We start from the raw sequence: 9,880 nt of genomic DNA, 5'->3' as shown, positions 1-9,880 counted from the left end.
TGTGTGTGTGCGTGTGTGTGTGTGTGTTTGTGTTTGTGTTTGTGTGTGGGGGGGCTGCGGGTTCAAATCTGGTCCAAAGCATGAATCTGACTAACCCCTACATGCTTCAGTGACTCAGTAATGGGAGAGTACTGAGAGGTTCTCTGGTAGAAAAAACCCTCAAATGAATGTAATTTGCAAAAGGGAAGAAGAGAAAAAACGCTTAAATTGCCACCAGCACTTGTCCTTCACTCAGTAAGGGTAAATGGAATAGTTTGTGGTATTAAATTAAGGAGAACTTCAGAGTCAACGTAGATAGGCAAAATGACAAATCTAGTGTTTTGCACTTGCTGATGAGCTAAATCCAAATGAAAAAGAATTCCATTACACAAAGGAATAAGTCCAAGGCTAAACACAAATCACCAAATGCAATTAGTGAGAACTAGCCTGGGAATTGGAATGTCTTTTCATTGTGCAAGCAAGGGTCATGCATATGTTTTGGGTGAGGCAGTTTGTTTAATACTTCAATGAAGTATAAATGTAACACAAAGAAGTACACACACACAAATGTGAAGTTTTTCCACAAAATTCCTACTTGACACACAGAACTGTGTTAATCCAACCCAAAAAGCTGATTCCCCTTCATTCTTTACTTTTTTTGTCTCACCTCTTGTTGAGGTCTCTTGTCTCAGTAGCTTCCTATGGAAAACATTAAAGTTATTGTTGTTCTGCACCAAACTCCCTCCATTCTCTCACCAAACCAATCCGCCCACCTCGACTTTAACATTCCATCTGCCATTTCTTCTCTCCCCTCTCTACGTCCTCCATTTCCTTCCGTCTTTCCCATTCCTCCTGCTAACCTGAAACCAGACGGCATCATGGCCCAGCCTGTCCTCCTTTCAACGCTCCCTGTCGAGTGATTGCCTTGATTTTAATGACCTTTTAAATTATGTCTACTTGGCTACAGCTCTCGCCGCGTAATCTCCATCATTTCCATCCATTACACTCTCGTATTCCCTGGGCACCAATCAATCGTTGGATTCTTTTAAACACTTTGAAGCAGTGCAGTGTCTTTTCCCTTGAATAACAGTGACAACCTCCTGACCCACCTCACAGCAAGCTGTTTGAGGGCTATGGGAGGAGAGACGAGGAATGAATAACCAGAAGAAAACAAATGGGCCTTTCTTATCAAAGCTGAACACAATACAGGTTTGGCACGTGTACAACACACATGTACATTGTTGAGATCCTACCTGCTCTTTGACAGAGGCGAGGATGGAGGAGGTGGTCTCTGTCTCAGATCTGTCTCCATTGGAGGCTGGCATCACAGGGGCCACCATGGCCCCCTTCTCCTGCTCCGCAGGCTGCTCTGGCACTGGCATCGCTACTATGAGCAAACACACACAAAGAAGAAACATGATTAACCTGCTTGCAGTTTTAATGAGTACAATATTGCATTTTTTACACCTAAAAGTACAACTGCAAGAAATTGTATGTAGTTTTAAAATTTTAAAAACAGTTTTAAAGCTTAGTTAGCTCAGAAATTGAATTAAATATTGGTCAATCAGACTGTACCAAGTACCTACCATATCATATCATCAAAATACTATATTAGCCTGTTGGTGCTTTTGTTTAAGTTAATTATTGAATATTAATATTAAACACCATCCAGTTTTGTGGTTTAGTTAATGGTCTAATCCGCCATAATATATATACATATATTCCCCTTTGTCTTCAGAGTGTTGGGTCAGTTTTGTCTTTGTTAGTTCAGTTTAGTCTGTTCAGTTTGATTCAGTTCATGTACAGTTAGCATAGCCTGGGTTAAATTATCATACTTACTTAAAATAGAGTGAGTAGACAGATATTTTGACAGTTACTATCAAGGGGAACCGGTCTTTTAAACATGCCATGTCAGTCAGTGTGCCCTATTAACCACCTTGAGTCTTGTTGAAACAAAGGTGCTTGAATGAATTCCAAAGCCTGGATTCTAAATAAATACAGCATTTAGTCGGAAACACACGCACGCAGGCACGCACGCACACACACACACACAAACACACACAAACACACACACACACACACACACACACAGTCACACAGTCACACCTGTGTCCCTGCCAGTATGTCACTTCACAAATATGGTTCCTAGTAGACTCGTTAAAAAGTGATGCCCCACTTATCATGATTTTAATTACTTTATTTACTTTTGAGGATACAGGAAAGTGATGAGTGTCTCGGACTAGTTCATTTCAAAAAGACTATCCCAATTGGTCATTTACATAAAATAAAGCTCATAGGTTTGGGTCATCAACCGGAATCAAACACCACCTCTCCAACTATAACAAATTACCATCAGTCCTGCATGGATAGACCTGTCTTTTCCCTTTGCTGTAATTCATCATTAGGACTGATTATAGATGCCACATTTGTCGCTGCTATTAAGCCATCTAGGAAATGGATCATGTACTTCTGAAAAATTATTGAATTGTTTTAAATTATCAATAACAGCCTCTGTGCCTCTTTCCTGTCTGAGCGAAGAACACAGAGGGAGAGAGAGAGAGATAAAAAGTCAGAGAAATCAGGAAAATTGGTCTGCAAGCTTTAGCAGAACAGACCATGGGGACGGGATTTTGTCAATACAGCAGCTCTGACTTCAGTAGAAGACTAAATAATGAACCGATTGAGTGTGGGATTTGATCATGGAGTCTCTTATTTTACAATTTGCCACTAGTCTCAGCCCTTCACTTTTAATATTTGATGTGGAGATCCAAATCTGTGCAAGCTTTGGTTAGATCCACACATTATGTATGCACAGACTGGTGCGTCTACATGTCTGCAGTGCAAGTCCAGTCATATAGTTTATTTGTGTTTTACAGTTTTACGCAGGGTTTTGGAGGGCGAATATTTACAGTAATGTCATTTAGAGCTAATCACACGTTAAGAAGTGTGCCATAAGCGTCAAACAAGGCTGCTTCCAAAGGCAGAGAGTGATCCTCCAGACAGCCGGCAATTCAAACATCCAGTCAGTTTATCAGCCAGTCAACTTGCAAGCAGACAGACAGCAGGCCAGACAGGGTGGTGTCGGTAAATAAAAGATGCTTGGCGAGATGGCCGGCAGATGGTTATTTTCACTCTCACTGACAAATACCACGACTGTGTCTGGCATCTCCCCTCCTGAGTGGAGATGAGTCACCAGAGTTTGGCTCCTGAGCAACCAGAACCCCAGCAAAGTCCTTATCACACCAGCTGGCTGACTGCCGCATTTCTCTTGAATGAGCCAAATGTGCAAGTCAGTGGGAAGAGGAAAGACTCACCTCACCTTCTTTGTGGATTCCTACAGTTGTTTTCCACAGTTTTTTTGAAATAGGCATAACAGACCTTTCTCATGGCAGGGTAATTACAGGTCTGACTGATAACATTAATGATGGCTTCATTCTATTTAGCAGTGCCAGTAGGCCATGCCAGTGTTCCAGCCTGCATAATAGCAGAGCCCCTGCACTGGCACACCTAAATGAAATACAGCGTTATTAGTTACACCTATTTTTGATCCGTCTCAATGTCTGTACCTGTGTCTGTTGTGTGTTTGTCTTTTTAACACTGAATAAATGTAGAAGACAAACTCATTCAGCCAAGCCGCTATTGTCCCAAGGCTTTCTGAACCGTTACATCCAATATTCAGTAAACTGACAAAAACAAGCCACAAATGCAATTACTTTCAGTGTGCAAAGCAAGGTTTGAGTGATTTTGATAAGGGAATTCATGTAGCTAAAGACTGAAACACCCAAATCACTAAGAGAATAAAAAAAACTGAAACCAAAAGCAGCAGCAATGCAATTTTTTAGCCTCTGCATTCAACAATACACATCATTGTGAACCCTTTATTGTCCAAGAAATCCAGTGATCGTGTATAGAGAAGGCACAGACCCTTTGTGATTAGTGTCCAGACAGGTGCGGTGTTCAGAAAATGGAGGGAAAAAAAGTCTGTTTACTGGCTCTGGCTGCTTCAGAGATAATCCCAGTACAAACATACGCCATCAAATGTCACAATTCTCCACCACACCAATGTTCTTCCTGGGCTATTGTCAGCAGGCACAGCTGAGCTGCTATTAAATAGATGTGTTACGTCCTGCAGGGTACAATGCAACAGGAGCCTCATCCTAGGGTGGGCTTTTGTAGCTCTGGGGACACACTTAATTGCAACGCATTCTGGTGCGGCTTCCCCGTTGAACTGAGGAGGAATGATGGCCTGACATTTTCTTTGGCTTATGTCTCCTGTTTTTGACAGCATTGTAGATGACCCAGCATGTAGCAGTCATTTGGAGAGGAAAGTGTAAACAACTAAAGAAAACCCCCAATAGGAAAATAAATTGCACATCACAGTTTAAAGTTTCACTAGCACTAATTTAGTTTAAAAAGTAGACAAGCAAACAAGCAGTCGAGGAACTACAGTATCTCACACTGAGCTCCACGCTGTTTGGACCACTGAGAAAAGGGAATTAAAATGACCTTTTAGATAAAGACCTTGGAGACGTCAGGCAATCATTCCTCCTCAGTTCAACGGGAAGCTGAACACAACTCAAAAAAACAGAATGTGCTGCTAGGAAATATATTTGTGTTATTTTTAATGATCCAATCAGACGTCGGTATTGGGGGGACTCAGATAGGGATCGGGTCAGAAAAACTAGATCAGTAGCTTGATAATTAAAATATGTCATATGTTGCAACTGAGATTAATAAGGATCCTTAAACTGAACTGCATATTTGTTTTTAAGTTAAATAGAGGGGATAAACCACTCATCTTAATGATTAATTTAAATGCAGTATTATTGGTTGAGGGTATTGGAGTTGAACACATAGATACCAGGGCACTCGACTTTAGGATTAAGGCTTCAATAACATCCATCGCAACACCTAGTGTCAGGTTCAAAATATGGCAGTTTATATTAAATTTGACCATTGGGTCCACTTGGACCCTAAAAAAAAAGTGATTCCGCTTCACACAGAAAAAAACACATGCACCTGCAATCAAACACAGAGGTTACTCACACCTTGAGTCATAGGAGCACAGGCACCTCTGACCAATGCTCACACCATGACCTGACAGGCCTCCACACCTGCCCTCTTCCGGCTGAACACACCTTACATGAACATTGTGCTCACACACACACACACACACACAAGGTGTCCTTTCCCTTTACTCCATGACCCATCAGCTGTCTGACTCTAAGCCTTGGCTAAGCTGCATTGCCCTGCTCTCCCATCCAGCCCATACGTTCTATTGTTGTCCTTTTTTCTTCCTTTTTCCTCTTTTAAGTTTTACATTTTTAAATCTTATTGTCTGGCCAGCAGTTTGCAGTGAGATGTGTGGTGAGCTGTGTCCCCTGGTTGTAGCACACAATTAACAGGTTAATCATTAATATTATTAATATATTGTTTTTTGTTCCTCAATCTTAGAGAATGTATCTCTCAATGTTCTTGTCCTGCCACTAGCATGGTGGTCAGAAAATCCATTGAGGTTTGGAGTTTAGGGCTACATACAGTATCTGTGCATCAGAAGAGTAAGAAATGCACTATATGTGACTGTAAGAAATTCTACATACTTTGTCTCTTTTAGTCAGATATCCTTTTTCATCCCCAGGCCCCGTCCCAAGTATTGCATGATCAGGAAGCCATTGTAGCTCCTCTTAGGATACAATCAAAAGCATGCTTCTCCACTTAACACTGTTGCCACTGTTGAAATATTTACAAGGCTTTAGAATGTAGTCTCGGTTGGAAATGTTTGTATAATGGCTGTATAAAAATAAGAAGGTTCCTTAGGGATGTGAAATAGAGCAGGTGGTGATTAAATCCTCCTGCAGATATACTGTATGATAACACAACATTGGCAGTTATCACAGATAACATTTTGACATGTCACAAAGCACAGGTGTAAGTCAGTCGGTGTCAGTTAACGATGTCTTAATTATATTCAGTTCTTTCAGTTTAGTGCCTTGGTACTATGAATTTCATGGCTTACCTGGACACCTGAATAGAACGAACTCCATCACAATGTTTAATTTCTCCATTTTATAAATAGATCTTTTTTTCTTATTGTCAGATTTGCTATTTAAAATAATTTGAAAAGTGGACTCGTAACTTTTTGTATTCAGGTGTGAGTTATTCATATCTGGGAAAGACGCGGGAATAATAGTAATAGCAGAAAGAGAGGTTTTATGTCCACGGATAAGCCATAGTGAGTCTGTTTATGTATGATGTAACATGCTTTGTGGCTGCATTAAACTGTTGAGGCATGAGGACCTGCCACCTTCCTGTCGTTTACAATAGATTGCTCCTGAGAGGCTGTCACCAAGATCTGATGTTTACCACTGATGTTATGGATAGCAAATTTTATTTTTCTACGCCTTTCAAAATGAACTCTACTGCGCTGGATATATGAGGCATGGCATTTCAGTCAGTCAATGTGTAGCAATGTCTTAAATCAAGCATTACTGCAACCCAGAAAAGGGTACATTGAGTATACTGCTAAAAGATTTAAAGCAGATTTAGCTGTGGCGCCGGTCCAGATGGAATTAAGAAAGAAATGTGTGTGTGGGTATTTACAGTCAACAAATTACTATTATTACTCTTATTTGTTCTATTCCTATTATACGTCTATGTATATGTATATATCTATATATTATTTTTTAATTTTTTATTTATTCTATTTTAATGTGTATTTTCTTATCTGTTTTGTTTTGTTAGGAATTTCCCCAGTGTGGGATCAATAAGGTTAGTTTTTGTGTGTGTGTGTGGGGGGGGAAGGGGTCCTTGGTTAACATGGAACAAAAAAGAAAAGTATAATAATATTCTGTATCTTTTCATACACAAGTTGTAATACTGTTAGGTGGTTCTGAAGACTTCCTGTCTTGCACTGTATCACTGCTGTCTTTCTGTGTCTTGGCCACATTTGTAAATACTATATTTGGTCATCACATCCTAAACACTATACGTTTGTGTATGTTCATACAGGAACAGCCGATTGAATTTCAGAAGTCAAAAATTATTTTTCTGGCATCAATAAACGTAAAACAAATTCCACTTCTAAACATTTGGAACCAGTTCCAATGCAACGAAGTCGGTATTCAGTTAGTGTTTCCTTTGACATGCTTAAATTGGCAACAGAGGAGGTAATACACAGTATTGCATTTCATTGGCAAATATTTCTTAAATGGCTCAGTGGCCATGGAAATTCATGCATATTGGACCACATTTTTGATGACGCAAAGCCACGCTTTAAAAATGATGGTTTCTAATGGGGTGTCTCTTGACCCTGCAAGCATTCAAGGAAAGACACATTTGAGCATATGCACACAGGCACACAGCTGTTAATCACATATTCCACAAAGTCTTAGTGCTGTCTATGCATAACTAGCATGCTTCAATAATTGTGACACATGCCGATCTCAAAACATACAATTTTACGGCTATCAAATCTGTGCAGTATAGTTCTATATGAAATGGCGAGTAGCCATTTATGTAATGTTCTTCTGTTTTTGAAACACAAAAAGAGAGACATGTAAATTAGACTTGATAGAAACATCTGACTTTTGAATTTATTATAACTCATTAGCTGTGTGCACTTCACCCGCAACCTCAAGAGCTCAAATAGTCATTATCCTAAACATACGGCTAATAATGCTAATGTCATCAGAATGAGGCAAAGCTTTGAAAATGAAGGAATAATAATTATAATTTCCACACCCAATTTCCCCAGCCAATCACTCCTGATCTCCAAAGAATGCTTTGCCTTTCAAAGATTATTCCGAAAGTCTGCCACATATGAATGTCTTGGAAGATTGATAGCTCCAATTTACCTCCATGTAACATCTAATATTAAACTCTGAATGATGCATTATTCAGTTAGCACTGTGGAGAGATGGCGAGGGTGCATGGTACATGCATGTGGACAACTGCACACACATTGTATGCCTGTGTGGACAAGAACGCCAACATTTTTAAAGACACACCCACAACTAAATATAGATACAGTTGTATCTCTCTATATTTGACAACCATTTCAGTAAGTTTGCATCTCATGAACCTTACAGAAATTACAAGGAAAGTGCTATTGATCAGTGCTAAAAGGAGCCACTCCTGAAACTGTAGTGGTCCAAATCTTCATGTGGTAAAATTTCAAATATGTAACACATATTTCTTTTTTGTCCTAATTTTAGATTTCGTTAACTCATGCAGATTTCCCAGCATGCAGTTGAGACTTGAAACTCTCCAGAGATCCTTTTTATAGTTTGAAAAAAACATATATGAGGAAAACTTGTTGTGTGTCTTAACTGTAAATGAAACCAGAAAATCAAATATCAGAGTGTCAATCAAAATGAAAGACAGTATATATTGCCATGGCTCCCTCTTTCCATTTTAGGAGATCTGAAACAGTGGTAGCAAAAGTCCTAGTATGTTATGGTTTTCTTTATATTTGAACAAATACATTTTTGATAATGCACAGCAAAACAAAACATATAAGAATTACATCCCTATTCCAATACCATGCAAAAACTTATTTTGGAACTTGAATATTCCAATGAAAATAATCTTGCAAGGAAATAGCATAACACAGCGCTTTCAAGGAAGGGAAAGCGGAGATTACTTCACAACAAAAAAAAATGGTTAAAATACTTTTAACCAGAAAACGCTTTTTCATTCCTTCGGAGTGTTTTAATCCAAACAACAATCTTTATCTGAAACTTAACTGTCATCGGCGCATGACGCTCACTAAACAACTGGCACAGGTAGCCACCGTCCGGGAGCTCTGTAGCCGCTATATACAACCAGCAACTGCCGCTCCGATTTGATATTTCTTTTGCAATACAGACTGTTAACGTTACAGCACTTTACTCAGTTTAAAGCAAAAGTGCATAGTTTCTGTCTCCCCCATGAGGAATTCTAAGTAATGACATCAAAACTGTTGGCGCGTCCACATGATACAAGCCTTCCGTGACCATGCACCCCAATCCTCTGTGACAGCTAACTGATATCTTTGAGTTGTGGACAAACCAAAGCATTCAAGGATGCCATATTGGGCTCTGGGAAACACTGATTGACATGTTTTAGTTTTTTTTAGTTTTTTTTTTACATTTTAGTGACCAAACAACTAATGGAAAAAATAAAAATAAACGGATTAATCTACAATGAAACTCATTGTTAGTTGCAGCCCTGCAGCTACTTATTTGGGACCAGGGAACAAAAACATTACAAAAGATGCATCGCTGATGCTTGAAATGTTTGAGTTTATGTACTGCAGCGAGCGACGGAGACCTGTACACAGCAAGAGTGAAGTCAATCGAAGGACGGACAGAAAGAGACTTGTTCCAATTTAGTTAGATCTAGTCCCGGACCTCCAGATCTTATAAATGCACTACAAGGATTAAATGTGTGAATATGCATGTCTTGAAAATCCATACTGGTGGTTTGTTAAACTTAGATTTCCTCAGAAAAATGTGCAAACCCAAATAACCCCAGAAGAGGCAATACCAGAGCCGAGAGTGAGAGTGGAGGTGGGTGTGGTCCGTGGCTCCAGCAGCTCCAGTCCTTCAGGAGGCTGGTCACAAACAACTGGAATCGGATGCCTCTGGCCTGTTTTGCACGCTTTCAAAAGCCCAAGTGCTAGCAGTCAACAGAGACAGGAACATTGATTGTTTCAATTGATACCTCAAGCTTTTGCTAGTGTAGTACTTGTATGATATACTCTAATGTATTACTCTAAGTAAGTACTCCAATTATTTGTAAGTCTTCAATAGCGAAAAATACTATTCAGTGGGAAAAGAAAAAATACTTTTTACATGCATTTTTGTTGTTGTTATTGTTGCTGTTGTTGCTGTGTGTAGCCCACAGCGCTGTGAAGCACCCT

General features: G+C 39.5%; 1 protein-coding gene across 4 annotated transcripts in view; it reads right to left on the bottom strand.

The window, feature by feature from the left end:
- The window catches only part of ctnnd2a (catenin (cadherin-associated protein), delta 2a), a 261,359-nt gene that overhangs the window by 226,306 nt on the left and 25,173 nt on the right, over positions 1 to 9,880 (bottom strand). For all 4 annotated transcript variants that reach the window (XM_034862043.1, XM_034862040.1, XM_034862041.1 and 1 more), the window contains exon 2: positions 1,233 to 1,363. In XM_034862043.1, coding sequence (XP_034717934.1) covers positions 1,233 to 1,361 — 129 coding nt within the window. In that variant the 5' untranslated portion in view covers positions 1,362 to 1,363. The remainder of the gene's footprint in view (positions 1 to 1,232; positions 1,364 to 9,880) is intronic.

The sequence above is a fragment of the Etheostoma cragini genome, chromosome 22 (genome assembly GCF_013103735.1).
Source record: "Etheostoma cragini isolate CJK2018 chromosome 22, CSU_Ecrag_1.0, whole genome shotgun sequence".
NCBI lineage: Eukaryota > Metazoa > Chordata > Actinopteri > Perciformes > Percidae > Etheostoma > Etheostoma cragini.
Note: the sequence above shows the minus strand (reverse complement) of the source record. Positions and strands in the feature narration are given on the sequence as shown.